This window comes from Chaetodon trifascialis, chromosome 10, assembly GCF_039877785.1.
Source record: "Chaetodon trifascialis isolate fChaTrf1 chromosome 10, fChaTrf1.hap1, whole genome shotgun sequence".
Lineage (NCBI taxonomy): Eukaryota > Metazoa > Chordata > Actinopteri > Chaetodontiformes > Chaetodontidae > Chaetodon > Chaetodon trifascialis.
This window is the reverse complement of record NC_092065.1, coordinates 7824431-7850984: the sequence shown is the minus strand read 5'-3', so window position 1 is coordinate 7850984 and position 26554 is coordinate 7824431. Positions and strand designations below refer to the sequence as shown.

General features: G+C 42.7%; 1 protein-coding gene across 1 annotated transcript in view; it reads left to right on the top strand.

The window, feature by feature from the left end:
- Positions 1–1488: 1488 nt before the first annotated feature.
- Positions 1489–26554, top strand: part of LOC139338147 (PDZ domain-containing RING finger protein 4-like) — a 119232-nt gene continuing 94166 nt past the window's right edge. Inside the window, exons 1-2 of the mRNA XM_070973088.1 lie at positions 1489–1908; positions 2042–2131. Of these exons, the coding sequence (XP_070829189.1) occupies positions 1507–1908; positions 2042–2131 (492 nt within the window). The 5' untranslated portion in view covers positions 1489–1506. The remainder of the gene's footprint in view (positions 1909–2041; positions 2132–26554) is intronic.

Below are 26554 nucleotides of genomic sequence, written 5' to 3'. Positions count from 1 at the left end.
GCAACAAGTCCTCGATTTATGTGTGGATTTCCCCCTTTTTTAGCTGTGTCTGTCTCCAGGAAAAGCTATTCTTTACCAGAACAAAACATATCAGAGATAGCATTTCAATGTGTCCTCCATTAGAGATAAGGCCAACTTTGTCGATGTCTAGTTTTTCAGGCAGAAACAGCTGTTGGAGTTTTGTGTCCTATCAGGTGTCTTGCAGATGAAAAGCAGATGGATATCGCTCCTCTTCGTGGATTAGGTCAGACCATATGAATCAGATTTTATTGAGCTTCAGGTTCATCTGGCCGTTTCAATCAGGGCTCTTAATGGTTAATGGAAATCAGCTCTCAGAGAGAAGAAAAGATGGAGATAACTTGTTCTTTCTCAGTGTGTTATCAGTCCAAGCATATGGCCTGTGTGATAGGTCTGATCCCAGGTGGCTGTGCAACACTTTGCCCAAAACACACTCACAATGATTGCGGCTTAGACTGCTGCAAGGTTCAGTGTGACTGCTCCTCCAGATCGCATCCAACAGACTGTGAACTCATTCGCTTCTGAAATACAGCTATTTGCAATATTCAATACACTATAAAGTAATACAAGAGCTACTGTTTCATTTGCAGTGATTGACGGGTGGAAGAATACACTCTTCTGACCTCCTTGTGCATGTGTTTCTGCAGACAGGTGTGCTGTCCCAGGACAGATTGTGCTATTGTCTCTGTAAATCGACACCTGTTCTTTGACAGCTCAGACAACACAAAACATACTTTAAAGTGGTGCACAGCAGACCAGAACCAGACTGCTTCGCTGGGAGACCTGAAACGTGATGCCCTCTCTGAGATGCCTGCAATATGTCATGCTGTGTCAGGCAGTAAGACCGGCCTGGAATCAAGCAGGAAGGCTTCAAAAGTTAGGGTCCCCATGCAGATATTGTGTTACAAGCTGGGGTTTAACCACTGAAGGATCATCATCCCCTTGAGATGTTTTTCACTGATGGATCATCTCTGCAGGACCTGCTGGCTCCAAGAGACCAAGTTCCTTTAACAGAGTTGAGAGGAGGCACAATAAAGCCCCAGTGATAATGTCAATCGGGATGTGGGCTGTTGAGTCCTTCTCATTGTCTGTGAGAGAAAGAGCGACCTCTGCTGGTGAGGTTTTATAACACAGACTTCACAGCGCCTGTCACAGCTGCACCAAATAAACAAAATTAATCTCCACAGAAAATTACAACCAGACTGTGAGGGTGGTTAAACGCCTCTGAAATTAAAGTCTAACACATTATGTCGTTCATGTGAACATCAGGAGGAGCACAGTGACCCTGAGCCGGCGGGGCAGAGGTGAGTCAGCAGGGTGAACATCTCATCTCATCTCATGTCGTGTGAGGAGTGGCGCAGCCCCTCAGCCCAGCGTGAGCTGCGCACACCGGCAAAACTTCTGCACTCACGCTTTCATGTGCTCAGGCTTGTTAAATAACTTTCTCCTAACTCACTGTGCTGCGCAGGAAAGTTCCCTGCGCAAACTATGTGCGCTGATTGCCCAACTCCTTGCGGAGAAAAAGACCCGATCTGCCAAGTTCTACACCGGGACGGGATGAAGCCGCACTCAAAGCCGGAGACGGGTCATCTTGGTGGACGCGTTTGTCAGAAAGGATGCGGGCTTGTGCTGGACTTCAGCAAAGGGGAGCACTGCTGTGTGGACGCGCTGCGCGCCGTCACCGACGCTCTGGAGGGAAGAAGCGCAGCTTTGGAGCACGAAGCCCGGATGTCCAGGCTCAGGTGGAACAGGCGGGAGCAGTCTCTTTTAGCCCAGGTGTCAACTCTGCAGAACGAGGCCCAGCTCGCGGCTCTCCAGTACCAGCGGAGACTGCACCAGTACATGCTGCACATAAACAGCATTGCAGAGCAGGTCACTGGGTACTACCAGGTGAGAGGGACGCTTTATTTGACGTGTGCATGTGCTGCAGCGACAGTGATCAGAGGGGAAAGTTTGATTTCTCATTCACATCGTGTCAAGGCCTATAAACTTGTCGCATTTCTGTGTTTGTTGGCTGAATTAGAGTGGCTTGAGAACAGCTGCTGACAAGCAAAGCAGGATGTCAGATAAAGCAGCGTGTGCAGATCCACAGGAGCAGCTCAGAGCACCTGAGGTAAGAGAAGCACTCTCACTGCTCCCACAGCTTTTCTGGCTGCGTCCTCTGCCATTTTCTGAGCCCTTCAACTGGAAACACCGACATTTATGGCTCATTCATAAAAGTTTTACACATCCAGTAAACCTCGGCTGTGCTTATCCAAGATGCCTGGAGGCTCAGTGTCTTTATTTTCTGATCTGTCAGTATCACTGTCAGAGGGGCCACTAAGACACTTCCCGGTAATGTTGATGGTAGGATTTGGGTTTGAGTGCTTTAAAAACACTGCACTGTTGTGCACCTGGAGTTTGCTTCTTTAGACTGTTTCACCTGCTTCCTCAGCTCAGGTTTAACTCTGCTGCCAGACACTACTTTGTGTAAATGTTGACTTTGGCATCACAGTGAAGGCTATGGAGTGGTCGCCTTGTCTGACTGAAGACAGCTTTTGGAGGGTAATCTCTCCTCACTGCCTGTTGTTTGTCATTTGGTGTGGTCTCTCTTTCTTAGTGTTTATCGACAAGGGAATTTGTTTTATACAAAGTTGATTATTATGTATATTAGCCTGTATAGTATTGTAGTCACCAGTGTCCACCTCAGTGCCATGACGAGAGCTTTATCACAGCTTCTGATGTCTGTGCTTTAATCTGTTCAGCTTCCAACCTGCCTTGACAAATGTGGTCTTTGTCCTCTTTTTTGGGTCTCAGCTGATCTAACGTCATTGGTCATTGTGTGGGTCGTGTCCTGCCCTTAGTGGAAAGTTTAAACACCTTATCACATTTCACCTGGAAGCACTGCATCATAGCTGTGGTCTAGGCGTGCAGAGAAACAAAATGGACATTTGAAAGCCTCCTTCAGCTCCGAAAATGTCTTAGGAGAAAAATCTGTGGATATTTTCATTGACTTCATACTGTATATTCAATGCACATTAAGGAATATGGTTTATTTATTCAAACTGTATGAGTGATCATGTTGTACAGGTGCTCTTTGCGATGCCATGAGCCCTATGTGGACATTTTGCACGTCTGCTGTAGCATGAAAATTAGAAATACTGGAGAACAAAAAAACCTCACTTTTGGTGGTAACAGCTTAAATTAAACGTAAATCATCGCCTGTGTGCTTCTGTGCTTTTGAATAATTTGGGCGTAATGGGCTACACTATGTGGACACGTTTCTAACGGCTCCTGAGTCTTTGTTGTTGCACAGAATAATTTATCAAACCTCCCCACATGGCTGCCAAATCCAATATTGCTTGTTTTAGTAAGCTCCAAAGGTAGCCTAAAAGTTTGTGCTGCGTGTTGTTCTTGGGCTGCTGTTGAGGGTGGATGGGTTTAATGGTGGTAATGGTCACATAAAGTATCTCTCTAATTGCCTCCACCATGCTGTGAGTGCAACAGACTCACTTTTGATTAATGTGGAACACTGTTCACTCTGCCAGTGCTGGGCAGCATCGCAGCATCTATTTTCAGCCCCTTTTAAAACTCCTATCTAATGTGTCTTTAATAGTTTTCTCACTGCATGTTTTCATCTCTTGCTTTCCAAATGGATTTTCCAATACTTGAGAGAGCTGGGTTGCAGTTCATCAAAGAAAGTTTTACAGTTTAGTGGAAATCCACTTTGTTGGACTTCTGATGGGCTCTGTGTCTGCGTGGACAATAGAGTCGGACGACTGGTAAACATCCCAGTCGCAGTTATGGATCGTGACATTCAGAGTCCCTTTGTGTGGTTGGAAAGCAAACCTAATTGACCCTTTGCTGAGCCTTTTAGTCGTCTGGCAAGCTTGCCGCTCTGGCATGGCGCACATGCGGTGCTGGAATGGAAATGTCATTTTTGAAACAATGGTTCCCTGATTTCAGATAGAGGTAGACAAAAGTAGGCTTCTCATTGGTGACTAGTTACCTTCCATTCTGATGGCTAAAATCACAATGCTAGCAGATGTAGGTAGCCAGCTAGTTCACCAACTTAGCTTAAACATATTAACTGGTTAACTCTCCCAGTGACTCGTTTCAAGTACGCACTTTATGTAAACAACCAGAGAAAGGTACTTAAGCATTTCACTACTGGCTATACCTGTATAACTGAGTATTTTACAAATAAACTTGAAACCTGAACTTGGAACTAGTGCAAGAAGGCTAAAGCTACGTGTCCCAACAAACTATGAAGACAACGTCGAAACGGAGGCATTGTTCTTCTGTCAAATTAGCCTTTATGAGTCAGTGTAAGGAAATAGATGGTTATAGTTCTGATATCTGATTGGATGCTTGGTATAGAAAATAATACAAGCAGAGGTTAGATGGTGACGTGGAACTTAGTGTTAACTTGGTGTTAGCATTATGCAAAGGTTAGTGCTGCTGAACCTCCAGCTCATTCAGGATTGTTCTTGTCTAAACAGTGTCCGGAGTCCCAACAAATACAAAAATGTCCCAGGATTCAGCCTTCACTACCAGACTGACCCAGTTCTCATCACAATTTAAAATAATACTTTTAATTGTTTTTAGTGCTCATATAGACGTTTATCATTCTCTGTCCCATTCACTATTTGCCTAACCCAATATAAAAACAATGCACCATGCACTGATTTGACTGTATGTTGTGATTCACCAGTGCGCCTCTTTCTGTTGGATGGCGATTAGCTGTCATTGCGAAGACCTCTATGGTGTGTACATAAACACATACTTGTGCACATGCATGAATGTGCTATACACTAAAGGGTCCTGGTTTGGGGAATTGAAAATATGGTTACCACGCGTTACCCTAACTTCTTGTATTGTAACTTAGCATCCAGGACTGGCTCCCACTGTTGCCAGTGATATATAACATAATTGGGCTTTTTCTAATACCAAATAGCTTATGATCCCATAAAATAATGTAGTTAGCTAATGTTAATATTGTGCGTCTTTGCTTTGGAACGACACCTTTTACTACCATGTGTATTAAGCCGGGCATGCTTGAGTTTTGCAGCTAACTTTTATTTCCTAACAGTTGAGTTGTTGCATTTCAGCTTTGCAAAACCTGAAAAAACAACACCCTCCAAACTTTAAATGCTAAAACTTGACAGGCCCGCTGTGCCAAGTTAGAGTTGCTAAGCTGATTGGACGATCATTGTTCAGGGGACGCTTTAAACAATCTGTTAATTGATTTGCTGGTTGGCTTAATTAATTGAGTTACACCTTGGCTAATGGTTCAACATTGTTTGATTGAGAATATTGTCCCAGTGGTTTGTGGACAATGACTTTATTGTTGAGAGCATGAAAAGCTTTGAGTCAGTTGTTGAAGTGGCTCCAGCAGCGAAGCACTTTCACACATGCCAGTTGTTCTTTGTTGTCAATGATTTTGATGGCTGCTGCGGAGAACAGCCCTGCTGACAGCTTGTTCTGTGAAAGCAGAGACAGAAAACGTCTGCATGAAAACTGCTGCAGTTAAGACTGACTTTAAATGCGATTCAAACCGTATTTTTCCATGTACCTCAAAGATGTTCTGATATAGATCCTGCTGATTGCCTCTTCACTGGCCTGACAGTGACTGGGTGAGTCAGCCAGTTCTGCCATGTTGAATAGGGATAATGGAAGCAAGACGCAGCGTTCAAACTGCAGCAGGATTAGTCACCGTTGCAAAAACATACCATCGTCTTCATTTGCCCATGCAATTTGCTCGTATGTTTGTTTAAAACCAGATGAATACACAGACCAGACCACAGTTGAGGTAAAACAGTCCCACTCCTACTCTTGCCCAGATCCACAGTTGAGCTTGGAGTCAGCTAAAAAGTTTGAAAGCTAAGGAAATATTTTCATGTCACTCACAATGGACTGCTCTTTTCATCATCCATCACCAAAGTGTACGCTTCACAAGACGGTAACAGTCTGTTTTGCTGACCCAGACTGTGCCTGCGACACCTCAGTAAAGGGCTTCTGACAGAAGCACTGAGGCCTTTCCACCTGTCTCTGCGAGAGCACAGTAGCTCCTGCTAATTCCTGTTTGTGTTCAGACCAGGAGAAAAGAAAGGCGAGGGAAGGAGAGTACGCAACTTGAGTATCGGCCTCATCTAAATCCAATCTTGCATGACAGGCGGGGACGAAACCAGGCCAGTTTACTCCCATAACAAAAGATGATAAGAAAAGATCGCTTCGCGACAAGAGGAAAAATGGATTTATGACCTCTGCTTTTATGTCTGTTGATTTGATTTTTTTCTTGCCCAGACAGAGCCCCAAAGTAAAATGATAAACAGGCAAATATCTTTTTCTCTTTCAAGTTGGGTGTTGGCCAAGTTGGGGGGGGGGGGGAGTAATGCAACTACCTGAGAAAAGGGGAAAAAAACATTTTATATGTCGCTCCAAACAAAGGCTCATGGTCAAATCAGTTGTACACATCTTTTTACTGCTTGTCTAGACAGCGTTATTGTCGCTTGGACTCCAATTCCCACAAGCACTCTGTTGAAAATGGAAGAGAACGCTTGTATTCATAGTAAATGGCCTAAAGTCATTGGTTACAGCTCGCTGTCTGCTTCCCTCTCAGCGGCATTGGTGGATATGGAAAGTGAGTTGTTGTAAATTGGGGGTTTCTGTGTGCTTTAGCCCTCTGGAGGTGTTTTCTGTACCTGTTCTGCTCTGTTTGGGACGTCATTTACCCAGAATTTACATGGCAGCTGTTTATCCTTCGCCTTTGAGACAGGGACCGCCCTGCTCACCATTTCCTATTTCCTCTCCAACACACACACACACCGAGCTGCTAAAACAAACTTCAGCTTGCATGAATTTAGATTTATCATTCGAGATAAATTTGATTTAGATAAGCACGTAATCATTCAATGCCTCTTTAGCAGCATTAAGAGCTCTTGTTTAACGTCGTACTCCTGCTTATCTTCATATATTTATAGCAGTTTCCTTCGTTGAAGGAATTTGCAGTATTTTCATAGGTGTCGGTTTGGCAAACATGATGTTTTTCCAAAGCTCTTGGCAAGTGCCTGCGTTAGTTAGTAAGGCAGATATTGAGATTAGGATATTCCAGATTCCAGGGTTGTAGATTTGGACCAACCTGGAGCTGTGGCTGTCGAGTAAATCATGCACCTCTGTGGGTTTTGTCCATAGCTGTGTATGTCTGTTTGTGTGTTGTTGCATGTATTTACTTAAACAGTTCAGGTCTGTTGTTTTAGGCAGGATGCGTGAAAAAGAAAACTGTTCCACTGGAGACCACCGTGCTCGTAAAGAGGAGCACTCTGGGTAAATTTGTCCCTACCTGCTGAAAGGCCTCTTTCTAAATGTCGACGGCATGTTGCTTCGTTTGCTCTGCGGGATGTTGGAGAGAAATTCATAGTGACTCAAACTCGGATGAACTGTTGATTTTCATACTTTGGTGACAAATTATGTTCCTAATTCGATGCATCCATTGATAACATCTGCAAAGTTAATTATGCACCCAGAAGTCTAATCCAGCAGTAAATACTTCCTGCAGGTTTGTTTTAATAAAGGTCAGTTTTTGCTGAGGTGTTTCTTTTTCTTACCTCATTTATATAAATGGGGCGGACAAAAACACGGTCCAGTGCTCTACAATTCAATAATTCAACAAACAACACGGAGAGAAGTTTATGCTGTTTTTACTCTGAGGAGCAACTCTTCATTTATCATAATAATTAGAGTTTTTCCAGCAAAAATTCCAGTGAATCAGTGTTTGTGCTTGTGAGGATTCTCTGCTTTCTGTGTTTTATATCTTTGGAAATTGAACTCTTTAGGCTTCATCTTGAGCTGTGGGTAATTGTGATTGGCAGAGTTTACATTTTTGATGTTTTTATAGACCAAACAATCGGTTATTTGAGAAAGTAATTAGAAGACGAATTGATAATGAAAATCATTGCTTACGTTACACAGCTTGCCTTGGACAGTGGCTGTATTCCCACTTTGTGCAGCTTTAGTATGTGTTTGCATGTTACCAACTTTGTGTACTTGTGTGTACACATGTGTTTACATCTGTGTATGTTTGTTACAATAAGGTCCCAGTATGGACTTTTCTCCCAGTTTGCCTGCTCTGGGCTTTATCTGCGGAGTGTTTCTCTGCAGTTTTTCCCAGGAACAAGGCTTGAGCAGATGTTCGTGTTTTGCAGCTCAGTCCAGTCCTGTAGCTCTGCTCTCAGGTGCACTGCAGGAAGCGCTCGCTGACTGCGGTGATTCATCACTTCAGTTCCCCAGGAGGAGAACACTTGGCTTTATTCACACCTCGGTGACTGCAGCCCACCGGCCTCTGCTGCTTTTCTGTGAACTGCAGTGAGAACCTCGTTCAGGATTCAACAACCAACATCTGGAAAAGAGCCTAGTGTCAAAGAGGCTGTAAACTAAGTGGCTGAATAGAAACTGATGAACTTTCCAGGTCACTTCCTAATGTGGCGTTTTAAGGTATCTCAAAGTGTTCACGAAACTGCTTATTTACATGCACAGACGTATATTCATACATGTATGTACAGACAGAAATTTGTAGTATTTACACACTGTGCTAATGCACACTTGTACACAGCTGGCACAGATGATATATACCGCCTACCCCACTTACAACTGATGTCACGGAAAGCTGCTGTACACAAGAGCTCTCATGCAACCAAACGCTCTCTTCTGTCTCTGAGTGTGATGAGAAAATGGCTTGTTGTGAAGTTGATTCACCAACTAAACATCTGTGGTCAAATCTATATTTGGTCGCCCCCTCTGTTCCCATCTTTACCACCAATGGGGAGTTTGGTTAGTCAGTGACCTGGTGCCTTTTGAACTCACACCAACCTACTGATTTCCTCTGGTCTTGATAAACATGTGGCTTAACCTACAGCTGTTGCAGGGAGATTACAGTGAAAGCCTTGAGTCAGCATGTACACACATGTGTACACAGCCAGCTGCATGTGTGCGCACACACACAGCAGTGGCCACTCTATCATCAGGGCTCTCCACACAGCTTGTAATGAGTGTGTAATGAGGTAAAGTTGTGGCTGCACCTTTTCCCTGTGAGCGCTGCAGTGAGAGCCAGAGCCAGCATCGTGGAATAATAACGAGTCAGGTTGCAGCCTTATTTTCATTATCAAGTATATTAGCAAGTTATTCAGGAAATTAGAAAATAAAAATCGGAAGTCTGATTGAAGAATCAGAGTTAATATGAGAAATATGACCAGGACTCTTTAAAGCTCCTGTTCAGTGTGTAGATGTTTTATGTATTTACAGCGTGTTTCCATTTTGTGATGGCGAGCAGTTGCAGTATAATTGCAAATGAAATGAACACAGGTTACTCGTTCTCTTCAGCAAAAACAACGTACATTACAGTAATATGCACTTTTTCTTTATTTATACATGCAATAAACAGCACTATAAAAACACCCCTCTCACATTATCGCACTTTCTCTTGTTTCTTTTGTCTTCCCTTGTTTTTTTTTCTATTACTTGTGAAGTCAGTGTGTTATCTTGGAGAAGTAAAAGTCATACGTTCACAATTTTACATACATTCAGAAAGTACAAAAGTATTAGCATTAAATCATACTTAAACTACCAAAAGGAAAAGTGCTCATTGTGCAGAATGTCCCCTGTCAGAACAATATATGGGATTAGAATTATTGATGTATGTACATGACTGTAGAGTAGCTTGTGAATTTCACCAAGAAATCAATAATTTGTTGATTATGTTTTGTATTATTAATCTGAAACTGAAAAGTAACTAGTAGCTATACTACTATATACCTAAGTGTACTGTAGTACTATTAAAAAGTACTTCTGAGTTGTAGCAGAGTGGAAGTATCAAGTAACATAAAATAGAATACTCAAAGCACAAATACCTCAAAATTGCAGTCAAGGATAGTACTTGATTAAATGTGTTTAGTTACTTTCCATCACCAGCAGGTCACTAACAGATCAGAGTAGGAGACAGCACTGAGCTGTCCGGACGTTTATTGTCTGTTAAACCTGAACCCATAAAAAAAATGAAGCCTTGCACTGTTGAATCCATTACTGTTAATCTGGAGAGTTTAAAACGCCCCTGTGGATCACGTTGGGCTGCTCATCACGGCCTCAGTCAGAGACGACCGTGACATTACCTTTGGCCTTTCAGTGGAGGTGCATCATCATCATCAAAGCACCATGGCTGCAGACTGTATTTACTGCACGTTCGTCTGCAAACTGAATTAAGGCTGCCTCTGCTTTTGTCGACAGGAGGATTAGGGCTTAATTACATCTGGGCAGAGGCAGCCATATAGTGAGAGAAACAGCCATACAGTGAGAGACCGGTGCGGTACATTAGGGAGGTGTTGAGGAGAGGGATAAGCCTGTGTAATATGCCAGGTGCGTTCAGGGTATTAGCAAACACTGGCACGGCACTGTGCGCCTGCCAAGACGAGGGATCAAAACAAACCCACCCTTTTGAATAGTCGCTCTCATTTCATGTTGAAGGCCAACAGTCGCCTGTGTCGGGCATTAATGAGTGGAAGAAAACAGCAGAACGTTTTGTCTTAAATCCGCACTCAATAATACACAAAATTCAGGCACCCATGACACCCACAAACATACACCACAGACAGGTCACAGGTTCATCAGTCAGTCACCTCTGGTCTTATCTCGCCATGTGTACACTTTTGGTTTTATTTGAAGATATCATCTTTGGCATTTCTGCCGTCATCCCAATACAATGGAAGAATTTTGTTTGTGTTCCACACAGCACTCGAAAATGCCATCTTTTTACCTCACTGGTGGCTTCCACAGTGACACTTTTCATAAAATTAATTTATAGCAATTTAGCCAAAACTACTTGGGTGTCTGTAAACCAGTAGAGGTAAAAAATAGAATTTGGGTGAAGCTTTGTCAGAGCTATTTATGAACAGTGTATGAACCATTGCTTTGTTCCAAATCACATACTTTTGGTAAGTGCTGCGGCTACCTTTACAAAGTATGCGCTGTTGCATGCAGTATCCATACAAATGGGACATACCTCTTCATCATCATCAACATTGCTCCTTGAATTTTGACCCTCTTGCTCCTAATTTTGCAGCAAAATTGGAAGTAAAAAGAAAAAGTGTATGATTTTAGAACGGATACCAAGACGTTGTACGAGCTCTGCTTTTGGAGGCCCAGTTCATATGAGGGATCAGAACAGCATGCTGGCTTTCATGCTGCAAAATGTCTGGACGCAGTAGGACATCCTGGTATGTATTGGGACATACTAAATCTTTTCTTGAATACTAGATCGTATAATAGTAAGGGTATTGGAACGCAGTGTAGGAGTCTGGTGGCTCTGTGAGATCGTGCTTGGGCACAGTGGTGCTTAACTACCATCATGATCACAGTGATGATGCGTGCAAGGGGAAATTCCAATTTACAGCAGCACCAGTAAAAGATAGAATTAGGTAAAAAACAGACACACACACATACAAAAGAGTGTAATAAACATAAGCATTATCTTAAATTATAAATTGTATTTGCTGACTGTTATGTACAGGATGAATTGCCCAGATTATTGCACAGGTAATTTACAGATGATTTACAGATAAATGATCAAAAAATTACTTTCAGCAGTTCTTGTTATGTAGTCTGACAGCTGCTGGAAGGAATGACCTGCGATACCGCTCCTTCACACACTTTGAATGTAGCATCCTATCACTGATGGAGCTCCTCAGTGCAGTGAGTGTGTGTTGGAGTGTTGTTGGTTGTTCAGCCGCTATAATGATTACCATGTTTGTCGTCTTGGTTAAGCGTGTCAGCACGCTAACACATGATAAATGCACAGAACACCAAGTACAGCTAAGGTGGATGGGAATATTATTAGCTGAGTGAGTATTGGTGGTGGTGTTCAGTGAAAAGGATCGTCATGGTTACATTAATACTTCCGGAGGGGACCAGAAATATACGTACCAAATTTCATGGCAATCCGATAAAGCCAATAAAGGTGAAGCACATGGTGGTGGAAGATGAGAATCAGTTCAGGTTCATCCTCTGCGCACCATGAATTAAAATTTCACAGCAATCCAGTTGAGATATCTCAGTCAGACAAAGTGAGCGACTGAGCAACATTTTGAAATGATGGGATAATGAAGATGATTTTAATTTCCAGTGCGTTCTGGATAAAGTGGAGTTCCTGCCTGTGAAGGTGGTTATTGCACATTTTACCACCTGTCTTACTCGTCTTCACAGATAGTTTGTTTGACTCTTGAGCTTCCAAAATAAGAATCACAATTTCTACCAAATATAAACACAGACGTCCTCTTCCAGAAACTCATGAATATTAATTTGTTCTGTTATTTCTGTCTCAAACACATCTCGAGTCTTCCTCGTCGTGGTGAATGAGTGGGCTCCCTTCTGTAATAGCCACAGAGTGATGTTTGCCCAGTGTAGCATGACCTCTTAGGAAGTAGTTAGCGACAGGCTCAATGTATTATTTTTACAGCCAGATAGAGCTGCTTAATTTCATTCCAATCATCGCCTGTTGCTGGAATTGGAGAGGAAGCGCTGACGGATGTGTTTTTAATTAGCTAAATGGGCTTGCAGAGATATTGTGTATGAATATTCATGGTGATTGCTGTTATCTTACAGATAGAGCTGAGGTTTAATCAGAACAGTTTCAACATCTTGAAAGGAAAGTAATTTTTTCAAGTACATTTATTAAATGCTGTTTTTCCAGTAATGCATATAATTGAAAATGTGAGCGCTATGTGGTTGTTTCATTCACAATTACAACATAATGTACAGTATTATAGTCTCAAAGATTATGTGGGCTTATTGACACACACTTTTAGCTCATGTCTCCAATTTTCCAATAGGAAGTCTCAATTGGAGACTCCATAAGGAAAAGCCTCAAGTATCATGAGCGGATTACAAGTCAAATACAGATCTTTTGAGGTCCCTGAATGCTGCCTGTTAAAATTATAATTGGCACTCAAACATTGTCCTTTCAAAGCCTTGTTATGAGATTTTCCATAACTGAGACCAAGTCCTTCCAGTGCTAATGTTGTCCATCATGGAAATCATGGCACATTTGAATGTCCGCAATTCAACAGCAACTGAGAAAGCTCCCACTGCTGACAAGGTCCATGCCATGTTATTGAAAGCTCCAGAGCTTTAATTAGCATCGCAACAATTAGCTGTCATATTTATCAGTAATCTGTGGTGTCACTTATTCAGGCTGAGCCTTAATGCTTGAACAGTTCTGCTTTCAAGTCTCAAGCCAGGCCTCTGTGTCCAGTCTTACAGCAAGTCTGAGTCATTTTTATGACTGGAGTCTGACTCAGTTTCAAGTGTGAAGTATACGCTCCTGCTCACACGTACAAAGTTCTGCTTTATTTATGCTTTAGCAGTCATATACCTTGCTGTCGGGCTTCCTGCAACATGCTGCCCCTTTGTCACCATGTTGGCGTGTCTGCATGGTTCAAAAAACTCCACCTTTTAACAGCTCTCTTGTAAAAAGGTATTTATATTCAGTGTGGGACCAAATCATATTGTGAGTATTCTAACAAACTGTTAAATGCATTTCCTTCCTTGTAAAACACACCAATTTATTTATTTTTCCCTCTCCCTTTGCCATCCAGAAGTCTTCTTCTTCCTTACTTTTGCTAGTGCGTTAGGGCCACCAGCTGTTGAGTAGTGGAAAAGAATGAATCCGTCAGCAGGATCCTGTCTCGTGCTCATGCATGAAACTCAAATAAAACAGGGATTTCACTTGTAAAAACATTGTTCCTCCCAGTGGCTGAACACTCCAGAGGCTTCCTTTTTAAGTGGGAGCAAATTGGCTAATAAACATGAACATATTCATTCATAAAGTTTTTTTTTTTTTAAATTGGAAAGTCCTCTGAATAAGGAGCTAATGTGGGTATTTTCACTCCAAATAGCACATGCGTCTCTATGAGCAAAGCAGCACATGACAGTGGCAGCCTGGATATATGTGCATGAGTTTGAATTTTCAGTGTGTTTTCACCGGGCGGTGCACATACGTCAGTGTTTCTCTGCTTCATTTCCTCCTAATTGATCTCCACCATGTAGAGCAGGAGGCGGATAGCTATCTGCATGTGTGTTTGTGTAACTACCACCAACAGTGAGCCAGATCTGTTGGACCACAGTCCAGCTGGTGGTGTTGAGTCAGCATGTTGAGGTCACAGCACTGGTGTTGGTACCAGACCTCCATCTGGTTGCACCAACAGAGAGCAATGCCAATCTCTCGCTACATCTGATTCCATCTCAGCGCTCCAGATTGGGCTTGGCGTCCCTGCAGCCTCCCCACATTCAGAACACATTGTTTTTGCATGTCATGTGTTTCTCATTAAGGGCTGTTTGTTTGGCAGAGTAAAGCAAGTGTGGTGACGCATATTTGTCCTGTGCACTGACTTGGGATCAGTATCTACCAAGATTCTGACCTGAGTGGTTCCACAGCTGAATGCGTGTGGGATGTGTAACAGCGGCATCTCGCCAGCAGATGGCAGAAAGCACACACGTGTGCAGTGTTGTGTGTATTGAATCGCGGCCTGCTGCACATGTTGGCAGGGCTGTTGATTTGTAGCTATTAAACTAATTAGGATGGATGGGAATAGATTGCTTCATGAGAACTTGTTTAGATGTTTTGCTGCACATCTGACAGCTGTGTGTGTGTTTGGTCTCATAGATGTGTTTTTGATCTTTCGCTCGATCTGTGATCCTCAGTGACAACATATATGCAGTGTTCTTTGTGTGTTTTTATACTTAAAAATGGGTAAAATCCAGCTAAAAAGTATTAATTATACAGAATTGAAGTCAGATTTTACAAAATGTGCTATTTGCAGGGTGTAAGGTCAGTAGCTTAACCGTTTCTTTTGACAAAATTGCAGCTCAAAGTCCACTTACTGCGTCACTGTGTGACACATTCAAAAGCTCCAGAAGAATCAACTAAGGGAACTCTCAGGTGAGAGTTTAGCCAAATGCTAGTTCCAAGTTCAAGAATGAGCCGTCTAGGTTATTGTACACTGTTTGTGGGTATTTTGGTGCATGATAAGCACTTGTTTTGCATTGTCTTTCAACTGGAAGATTACCGTTGTGAACGGTGGTGCCATTGTATTCAAGCTGAAGACAGAAAAATCTGCTCTGAAACTAATGTCCTTTTTAAAGGGACATGTGTATTTTGTGATAACTGTTCACAATTGAAAACAACAGTACTCTGTACATCAAATTAACCTGCGTCTGTGAAATGTACTCTTTTGAGTAGTGAATTGTGTGTCTTTGCTCTGGGTTTCCTCTGTGTAGGAAACCTCTTGAAGACGGCTGCATAGAAGAGCACTACCTCTCCAACACTTGAAAGGATTTGGTGTTGATGTGCTGCTCCGCTCTCCCTCATCTCTCGTCTTCTCTCCCAGTGTGACTCATCTAAGCTGTGCACTCTGCTTCTATTCTGTGCATTTGTATGAAGTGGATCATATGGCGCTCACATAACAGCATGCCGGACTTTTCGTGTTATACATTTCATAGAAAGTAGGCATTTAAGTGGTCTTATAAGGTTTGGATCAACACAAACAAGTGTTGTGAGAAACTCTGTTCGGAACTAGGGTATAGATTAATGTTAGAAAACACTTTGGAGTGTTGATTTCTAGTTGTTTAACAGCTTCCACTGCACAGATTGACCCACTGGGACAACAAAGACAAACTCGCCTGTTGTTCTCCCCATTAGCCTGGACCAGTTGTTGATTAAGTTTCAATAGACTCTCACTAGTTGGTTTCCTCCGCTTAGCCTCCTAATAAATGCCAGAGCTGATTTTGCCGCGATTGTCTTCCCTCATCACTGCAAATGACCGCTGAGTGCTGCTGCACTGTGAAATCAATAGCCTTGGACTATCAGAGCCTCGAACACTAGCAGATTACTGATGAGGGTGATTTGAGGTGTTTAGCTGTGAATGTGTGTGTGTGTGCTTTGGCTGCGTACATGTTAGAGAGAGAGTGAAATGAAAAAGACGAAGATAATGACTGTGTGTGCAAGAGAGAAGAGAGAATGAGAAATAATGATTGTATGTATTTTCCTGCATGTGTTTTCGTTTGCATGCGTGATTATTTCCTACAGGATAATGCTTTGGCTTCACTTTGAAAACCTCCTTCTATACAAATGACAGAAATTTCCTCTTCCCAACAGAGCGAGGGCTAAAATCGATGTCGGCTCGCAGTCTGTGGCTAATCAAAGTGAGTAGTTGGCCCCCTGTTGCAGACGGCAGCTTTACTCCTTATTGTTTTTAGGGCTGTGTAATTGGCTTGAGCTGATACACGCTGGAAAGAATGGAGAGACAATGCAGTTTTTTTTTGTCTATAATTCAGAGTTGTTTTGTGGTACGGGCCGGGATGTCAGTGGAGAGAATAAGACTTTATTTCTCACCCTCATCCAGTGCATGATATTGAGCGTTTCTATAATTTGCTATTCTCTTTGTCTTGAGTCAGCTGCCTGTGGATGGAGGACTTGCCGTGCTGTGCGAGGCAGAAGCAGCGTGATTCATCATTTTGGTTGCGTACTCCATAGAATTTTTATTCCAGTTTCACCCCGCATCTCTTTTTTTTCTGTGTTATGAAGTAGCCGTGTTATTTCAAAGATCTTTTAAATCTTATCAATGTGTATGTTTGTACACAACAAAAGGCCATAAATCAGACCTGCATTTGCACTCTGCATAATGTGTCTCGTATTTGGATGAGGAAATGTGGGTGATCTTATGAATAATACAAGCTGCTCAGTCTTCGATGCCAGTGCAGATAATAATAAAGCAGGCTTCTATCAACACGGGCCAACCAGGGGAGCCAGAGAGCCTGGTACATTAGCTGTGGATGGCTGGTGATAAATCAGGCATTCGCAGAGAGGATTGCTTGGCACGGGGAGCTCCCTCCGGAGGCCTCCCGGAGCTGTGCCATACGGTGAGGCAAGGCATTCAGAATGCCCTCCTTACAAGGTACCACAGGTCTCCAGGGTGGCTTTTAATCGCCACAAATGGGCGGCGATAACAACTGGCTGTATTTCACTTGCTGTCCGATAGTTACGGCCTCCTGTAGCATTTACGACAAGGAGGTGTCAGGTTCCTGGCATAATTGGCTCTTCTAAGGGGATTTTATGAGTCTGTTTACTCTGTGAGGAGTACTTGTCTCTGGGATGCGATGCTCTCCTCGGGGTCGCTGGTTGATATACTTTCAGCTTCAGTCTGCGTACAGGGAGGGTGTCTAATGATTAGACACTGTATCCCCTACTGATTGATGGGCCCGGGGCTGAAGCCTGGGGTGGTTGGAGTTATCTGAGCCCAAATCTGACCATCTTCATTCACACGCTCAGAGTGGGGGACAATAGAGTGGGAGACTCGCCTCTGTCACTCCGTTGATGGATGGCTGCTGTCCGGGCCAATCCAGGGCGATTTTTCATACATTTCCATACAGCAGTAGTGGGTGGGGGAGGGGCTTGCCTCACTGGCTCGGCGTGAGGCATCCTAGCGGAGTGAGTGAAGTGTAAGTAACCAGACAAGCTTGTAGTTTATCCTCCCAGCACATGTTTCTGTCACAATGCAAAGCTCCTACAACCCACAGCGACAAACGCACACGTCTCTCTGTGTGTTGTAATAATTTATACACTCAGCGCTGACCTGCAGCGCGCGGGAACATCATCAGCAGACGAGAAAACATTAAACATAATCTGCGTCTGAGGAGAGAATTACGACACATCTTTCAACCCAATGAGCCATGGCAGAATTGGCTTTGTCCTCTGATTTGCGTTTCTGGTTTGATGTTTAAGTATGATGATGTGATGAGAGTGAACGTTCTTCACAGAAGAAAGCCGAGTTATTATCTCAGATTTCCTTCAATCTCCTCTCTTACTGTCAGTAAGCGTTGCAGCCCTGGATGAAGCACCGCGGCCGGTGTCATGCAAGAACTAGAAGCTAATCACCTACAGCGTGATTGAATGCTGTGAAAGACTGCAGCGGAGCACAAAGGAAGCCTGTGATGGCGAGCGTGGTCGGACTGGCAAAAAACGTGTAAAACCATCCTGCGAGTGGAAAATCACAGAGAGGCTGAAACAATTACTCGCAGAACTAATTCAAGTAATAAAAATGTTTGAACCTCTCTGCCTCAACGCTTAATCTGTACAACAACAGAGGAGTACAGAGACAGTATTCGCTCTCTCAGTCTGCATTCTGGTCTCTACTCAGTCAGTCAGGGATGAGGATGAGGATGAGGATGCTTTGGGAGTCCAGGGGAGTGTACTTGGTGTAGAGAAACAGGGATGGTGAAAAGACCCACGTGTTCATTTTCCATTGTGTCACCAAAGTTGTGCAGGTGTTTCTGTTGACAGTGATGGTGAGGGATGAATGTTAAAAACTCTGCATTAATGGATGTTTTGGTGTCAGAGGGTTAGCGACGCTGTATGACAAACTAACTGTTCATCAGGGTGAAGGCTTGTGGGACGAAACTGTTTATTATGACGGTTTATCGTCCATTGAAATTCTAAATAATAGGAGTAATTTGTTTTTTGTCAAATGAAACCGTGTTACTCATTTCAAAACATGCTGCTGTATCTTGATCACTGCAGCCACTAGGAGGCGCTGACGTAAATTAAACTGGCCCCTGAGTGCAATAATACACTCAGGGGCCAGTTTATTAGGTACACCTGGCTTAAAGTAATACAGTGTAATACAACAGTCCAGCAGTAAATTTTCATGAGGACCTCCAACTGAGTGCATTTCTCATGTTATTCTCCCGCTCCTTTAAATAATAATCTATATTAAAACAGCTCTAATCAGTAATTGGTTTATCGTGTCACAGTTCTCAGTGCTTGGTAATGAAAATAATTGATATTTGCAGCTGGTTCAGTCCCTACAGCAAACATTTGGACCATCCCTGTTGGGGTGTCCTTGTGGCTGTTGCTGTCCTCAGACCAGTTGTCAGTCATTTCCTTTTTCTTCCCTTTTCCTTTATAACTTTGTTGTTTTTGCTTCAGTGAATCTTCACCAGAACAGCCTCTGCTCTCCCCTCTAATCTCCAGTGCGGTAGTGCTTTGGTAACCGCACGGTCCCAGCGCACCACATTCATTATTTATGGTGATAAATATGTCTGATGTTTGAAGAAAGCCGTGCGTGTGTGTGTGTTTCAGTGTACCTCTGCGTAGATGTGTGTCTTTGTGGAGATGTGTGTGTATGTGTCTGTTTGGAGGTGACGGGGGTATTCTTGGCTTGTCAACTGCGATCACTGGAGACCCCGGCTGATGCCACAGAGCAGACAGCAGAAAGACAGCACATTGTTCTACAGGTAGGGGTGTGTGTGTGTGTCTGTATGTATGTGCGTGCGTGTGTGTGTACCATAATAACAGAGTAAAAATGAGCCGGCAGTCACCCTATTGTCTTCTCATTTCCTCACACTCGTTCCCTGCGTGACACCTTCAAGCTGATACACTCCCCTGTGCTTTCAAGCACACAGTTGTCTATCAGTGACATATGCATGTGTATGTGTTTATGCTCGTGTATGTGCGTGCATCTGATTGCGTCTCCGTGTGTGGTCACATGCTGTGCTGTGGCGCCGCTGCACCTGTTTCATGTGTCTTAACGCGCTCATCATTTCACGAAGCCTTATAGGTCCCAGTGCCCCAGACATAAACACACACACACACACACACACACACACACACACACACACACACACACACACACACACACACACACACACACACACACACCTTGATGAATAATTAAGAAGGCAGCCATGGAGATAAGAGGCCAGTGTACCTGAAGGAGCGTCTCTCCCACAGCCTTCATGTCGAACATGGCTTGGATTAAACGTTCACTGTTTCCTCAGTCATAAGTTTGGCTTCTCGTCTGTCAGTCGTGTCGAGGTTCAGGAGACATTTCCCAACACATTTTTTTTAAACACACACACACACACACACACACACACACACACACACACACACACACACACACACACACACGCTGCTAGACAGTCATAGAGCATGTGATGAAAATCCGAAGCTCCCAAAATCAACAGTGAAAAAATAAAAAGTGAAATGTGAGAAATGTTACTTAACATTAGCAAAATTATCTGCCAACAGATAAAACCAGTAAAAATATCTCCTCTCAAAGAACCCACAGTTGTCTTAAAAGTAGTGCAGCAAGACTAAAATCAAGTATGTTTGTTTGGAAACAAAGAAATTCTGACTTGGACAAAGCAGTTTTGTACTTGTGAGTGTTGCTCAAACAGCTTTATAATACTGGCAGTGCTACTTTCAAGCATAACGTTACTCAAAACCAGTGATGAAATATCTTATCAATAAATAAATGTTCTAACATTAAAAACTGTTGGGTAAGATGATATCAGACAAAAAAACAAGCATGTATTGTCTTGATTTACGATGGTGCTTCTTGCTTTTTGCAGTAAAATCACTTCATTTGACGTGTGACTCCATACATTCAGCTGTGGTATTTAGGGGAAGCAATTTAAAGAGATGGCTCACCCAAATGACTAAAAAGCAGTGTTTTAAAAATGCATAGTTTTGGTTTTGTTGCCCAGGTTTTGCAATATCGTCCACATCTCAGAGATTTCCTCTTCCACCACAATGCAATGGAGCTGACACATTTTTCTTTGTGGTGCTCACAGCCTGGAGAAAATGACATCTAAAAAATTCAACAGCGACGTCTTTTGCCAGAAACATTGTCCTTGTCACTCCACAGACCTCACTGTACTGTACAGACGGTTTTCTGTGTGTTTCTGGAAAACAAGCTGCTGTCAAGGTCAAATGTCATTTCTCAGAGCTGTGAGCACCTCAAACAAAAATCAGTGTCTGGATTTTGGGAGAAATATTTAAGATCTCAGTCTTGACAAATGAAAGACCTGCATGACTGATACCAAAGAGACAAGAGAGGAAACATGTTGTTGTAGTTTTGGGCGAACCAACCCTTTGAAGTTTTCCATTTTTATTAAAACAAATCGCTATTTCCCCAAATCCCACACCATAAAATACATAATTACAATAACTATTAAATGCAAATCTGCCCTGCTGAGACGGCAAACATTTCAAAGGAAAATATCAGTGTGTTTGCATATCGAGTTGTAGCATGTCGTCAGTGTGTAATTGAGGATGCTGTTATCATGGCAGTCAGAGCACTGAGAGCCATTAACAGACCAGTCTTTTATGACATTCTGTATTATGGATGCCTTGTGTGTGCAGTTTCATCAGAGGCCATAAACATTGGCCCAGTCAGCAAACTCCACTCATTAAGAGACATTTAAATCTAATTATTTATTGATGCCTCTTATGATCTATTGTCCTGGCTGCACCAGTGTGGGTTTTTATTTTTCATGTCATGAGGCCTGGTCGCTGAGATTGCCCAGGTTAACAGCTGTCTTAACTGTTGCAGAGCTCATTAACGTCTCCTTTCAGTTGTCTTAGAAAGGGCGAAGGGAGACGATTGTCTGGGAAACCAGAATGGAGATAAACATTTTTTGTGGTCCTTTTAATAAGCTTTGAGGCACTCTCACAAGCTGTAGTCTCTAATGGAAAAACTTTTTTTGGAAAGATTTGTGCGGTTTATCTGTCTGACCTCCAACAGTATCAATGATCCAATGACGGATGATGATGATGATGAGGGTCACTTGCTAATTCTTAAATGAGTCTGAGAGCCAAGATTTAAATAGTTTGTACAAACTATGTATTGCTCAGTAATTCACAAAGGGTTTAGGAGATCAACACACTTTTGACTAGTGTAACTACATTCGTAATAAATAGATGATTTCATGGACCGTATCAAGTTTTATTATCCATTTTACGAGAGACTTTGATAGAGTGCCAATGAAACTCTCCCGTTTGACATTTGCTACAGCCAGGATGATAAAGCTGTTGAACCGACACATTTTATGAAAGACATTTTTGCTCACTTAAGGTTTTATTAGACTACAGAAAGCCACAGACCGGCTCACACAGCCACGAAGGGCCGTGAACTGCAGCTGAGGAAAAGTCATTAAGAGTTCAAGAGCTATCGAGGGGATAAATTAGACCCTTTTACTGTGAAGAAGAGCTCATATTCCCACAGAACCATCACACTCGCTGTCGTGCCAGACCTTACCCTTGACATTTCAGCCCGCAGTGGCACTATGTGTGGACTAAGACATTGTTGCTGGAAGCGACATGTCTGCAGATCGCTCAGTGAGATTGATTTTTATGGGTACAATGCAGCTAATGATGTGTTCATGGTGTCATTCTTTGTGTAGTTTGAAGATTTTCCTGCTATGGCTGTCAGAACAAAAGTCAAGTAATCAACACAGTCCAGACTAAAACAAGAGTCTCTATGGCCATGGAAGTGATGCACTGAGCTAAATGCTAACAGTAGCATGCTAACATGCTCACATTGTTGATGTGTAACAAGTATAATGTTTATCATGTTCACCATTTTAGTTCAGGGTGTTAGCATGCTAAGATGTGCTAGTTAGCACTAAACACAACTTGCTGCTGAGGCTGATGGGAATGTCCTTAGTTTGGTTTATGACCAAATACTTGCAAAACATGACAGATTTGACATGACGATTTTCAGATCTGCTCACCTGGTATGTGCTCATGCGATCATTAAGACCCACAGGTTTGTGACTGTTATCACACTTTTGCCATTAGAGCCTGGAAATGCTTTATTTATACTTATTTTCATTCATGTTTATTTTATTTAGTTCATTTTATTGCCTTTACTTCCTCTGTGCTCGTGTCATTGGCTTAATTCTTTTTTGTAAAGCAGAAATAAACCTTGTTATTATGATGATGGTGCTAAATGAAAAGTTAAGGGATTCCCACAAATGTCAACTTTGTGGTGGCTTTACAGGAAAAGAGGAAAGTTGGGAGATGTTTGCCAGTATTATTAAGATACGTCTTAGATCCATGACGTCTTTGTAAAATTTTGTGGCAATCCATCTGGTGTCAATGATCAATAAAGCAATCCGCTGGTGGTGCGAGATAAAATGTCATAGATGTCTGTCTAAAATGTCATGGGAATCCATGCAGTGGTGGAGATATTTCAGTTTGAACCAAGCCATCAGAGGGAAAACAAAAGAGGACAAAGAAGAGAAAAATTTGCCCTCCTGTTTGGTATGGACTACCTCCTACTTGATTCACATGTAGCTACTTAATTCCAGTAACACCAGTGGCCTATTTCAGCCAGAGGCACAGGTAGTTGCTGCCAACTGAAGCCTCCTACTGTTCCTTAAGGTGCAGGGGGTTTATATCAGCAAAGACCAAACGGCAAAGACCTGCTGGATCTAAAATTAGATAAGGTCCTGCAGGGAGATACATGCCCTACTCTCTATTCCCACTTCTGACCGCTTGCAGTGTCTCCAGATGTATGACCACGCCATGTTATCACAGGAAAATCAAGTACAGTTAATCAGAAGCACAACAGGGGAGGTCACATATCAGTGTGTGGAAGTGCTCAGGAGTAGAAGATGGAGTATGTTAAGCAGCATGCATATTTCTGATAAGTAATGCCTTATATTGCATGAGGAAAGCTTTGAGTTCATGCTGCTCCTCAAGAGGATTTGGACACAAAAGCACCAACAATTTCATATCTTCCACACGCTCCCTGCACCTCCTCGTCATGCTACGATATGTCATACTGGTCACCAACAATAGCAAGTCTATTCTTAGTGTCTTCTAGCTCGCTATTGCTGTGCCGTCTCTATCAAGGTTAAATAAGCAATCAAATCAATCAAAAAGCTCTCGAAAATGGGAGAAAAATACACTCAACCTGGTTCAAGACCTGTAATTTTTCAAAAGAGCTCCACATACGCAGGCTATATATTACACAAACAATTTCTTATCTGACATTAAGCATGAATAGATGTGGGGTTGGGGCTCACGTCGAGGATCAGAAGAGTTCTAGCTGATTATAGGCGGATCCAGAGGGATTGGCCTGCCTCAGCAGATAAAAGAGGTTAGCAATACAGAGACAGGCTCCATCCATCAGACACAGAGGTGGCACGTCAGCCACTTTTTCACAGCACTGCAGGCTGATGGATGGCTCTGCTGCTGACATGAAGACATCTGAGGGGCTGTCATTGCCAACGTTCCCCTGTAGCCAACCGGAGGGACAGTGGCTAATCAAAATCAATGGGAGCGGGTAGCCAGAAAGAAGCTGGGCAGACAGGTACTGAAGTTCACCTTGATATGCCAGGAAGTTACTCTAAAGTTTGTTGCTGGTACAGTAAATTTCCTTAACAGCCTGCTGTTAACAGACTGCAAAAGAGACCTCCTCTTTACACCGCCACAGAATCGAGTCAGTGGATTGTTACGATCATATATGGGTGCTGTTGTGCATGGTAGCAAACTAATGGAAAATAATATGGATGTTATGTTGGAATTCTTTTTAATTAGGCAATCAGTGAGTGTGCGTGCCCATTTACCATCTGTGGAGTGTGTGGATCATTACCTTACCATGCCAGGTTTTGTCATAAGTCCGGATAGAGACGTAACCGAGCAAAATTCCTCATGTGGGGTACTCATAATGAACAGCCTAAGTGAGATGGATATGTTTTTAATTACTGGCATCGTTGTGTTGCCGGTTGAAGTGATATTATGTGCAGAGAGAGAGGAGAGCGCACAATTAATAAGGATGCTGTGGCCGAAGGTTACTGTTAAAGCTCATATTTGTGTTGCATTTGATTTCTGCGGCTGAGTCGGGGACCATTTTTTTCTTTCTTTTTAATAGGGGTGGCAGTAATTGCGAGTCTAATGGAGGTTCACTCTCCTGCTAGTTAGCTCGGCAGCAGTGGCTGCTGCTCATTTACGGAGCCAAGGGAGGGCAAGGGTGTTCATAGTTAGAAAGCCATGACATTAGGAGCTAATTTTACTGTACACTGTTTGACAGGGAGCTAACCCTTCTTGTTATTGACAGAACTGGAGGCCCAGGAGTATTGCTCCTGCTTATTAAGGGGCATGCACACAGCTCCATTTGAGGATTAAAAGATAAACATAATTAATCCTCTTTGGTTCGATAAATTGCAATATTAATGTTGATAGCATCTCACCCAGTCCGAGGCCCCAACAATCCGTCGTCATTACTGAGTCTGAGCTGTTGTGAGATCAATGTGTTGTGCAGAGCTGCTTGCAAAACACCACAATTTCTTCTTCTTTTTTCTTTTTTGTGGGGCGCCATAATTGTGACCTGCAGAAAAATGGTGGACCCACAACATATGGCTGTGCTCTGACCGATGGACCAGAGCGTTGAGTGTGTCACAGGGCCTCATGTACCACAAGAGATATGGGAGTGTGACGGCTGCAGATCATTAGGATGCCACAGCTGGGAGAATAGCCTTCAGTCAAACATTTATCTCCGGTCATAGGCACCACAGCTGAAAAGTCTTTGTTCGCCCTTAGTACCACTGATGGAAGCCATTCCTTTTCCATGTCCTCTGAAATCAATGTAAAGAATGATTCTGTCAACCCTTCATCTGCTTTCATGTGAGGAAAAAGGACAACCCTGCTTCACCTTGCCATTTTTAAAACGATCCAATTTTCGTTGAAAACATTTCACCTCAGCCTCATTACAGATGCACATATCCCATCGCTTCATTTCTGAGCCGTCAGATCTTTCTCCTCTGTCTCACAAGCTACCCTTCAATTAGCTCTGTTATCAGGAGTCTGGGGCTTAACCTGAGATAGTGACCAGACAGAGCTCGCCCATCATTTCAACAGACCTTGTTGCATTCGAAGACGCCCCTCCTCTTTCTGCTCGGGCAGAAGTGACACAAGGAAACGCTGGATTTAATTTAAGATAGGGTCATATTATTTTGAAGTCCTTGGAGAAATAACACTTGTCTACAATGGAAATGCCATTGGCTTGTCCTTTATGTTTATGGATGGGAGGCCATGTTGTGAAGGTCTACAACAGGGATACTGTCACCTGGAGTTATTAGATGTAAGACACTGCAAATAATGAGAACATTGTCCTCTGGAGGGTACACGGGAAGAAAGCACCATCATTTAGTTTGAATGGTAGTTTGGAAATAAGTTTGAAATATGTGTTTCAAATGATAGAAATCAACACAGCAGGTATCAGAAGTGTAACCCCCCCCCATCTCAAATTTAAGACAACATCTTTGTCAATCTTAAATTTCTGATATTGTTTCGTGGCCATCGGCTGCAGCACTCTCACTCTATACTGGAAAAACTGAAAAAAAAATGCTGTCCCCATTAGTCAGTTAGACACAGAAACATCAGAAAAGGGTCCATAATCAGATAATAAGTGACCTGAATTCTTCCTGCTTGTCCGGGACATTGAGGTCTTTCATGACACATGGACCGGCACCAACTGGAAACTCTGCTCACGTCACTTTCATTTATTGAAGATTAAATGTAGGTCAAACTGAAACAAGGGAATAATTCAACAAAACGGCGCACGACTTTTATTTAATTTGATGTGATATGTTTATGTTGAAATAATATAAAAGTAGCGTGTCTCTCGTATTGCTTTTCCCTCTTGTTGACATGATGCACAAAAAC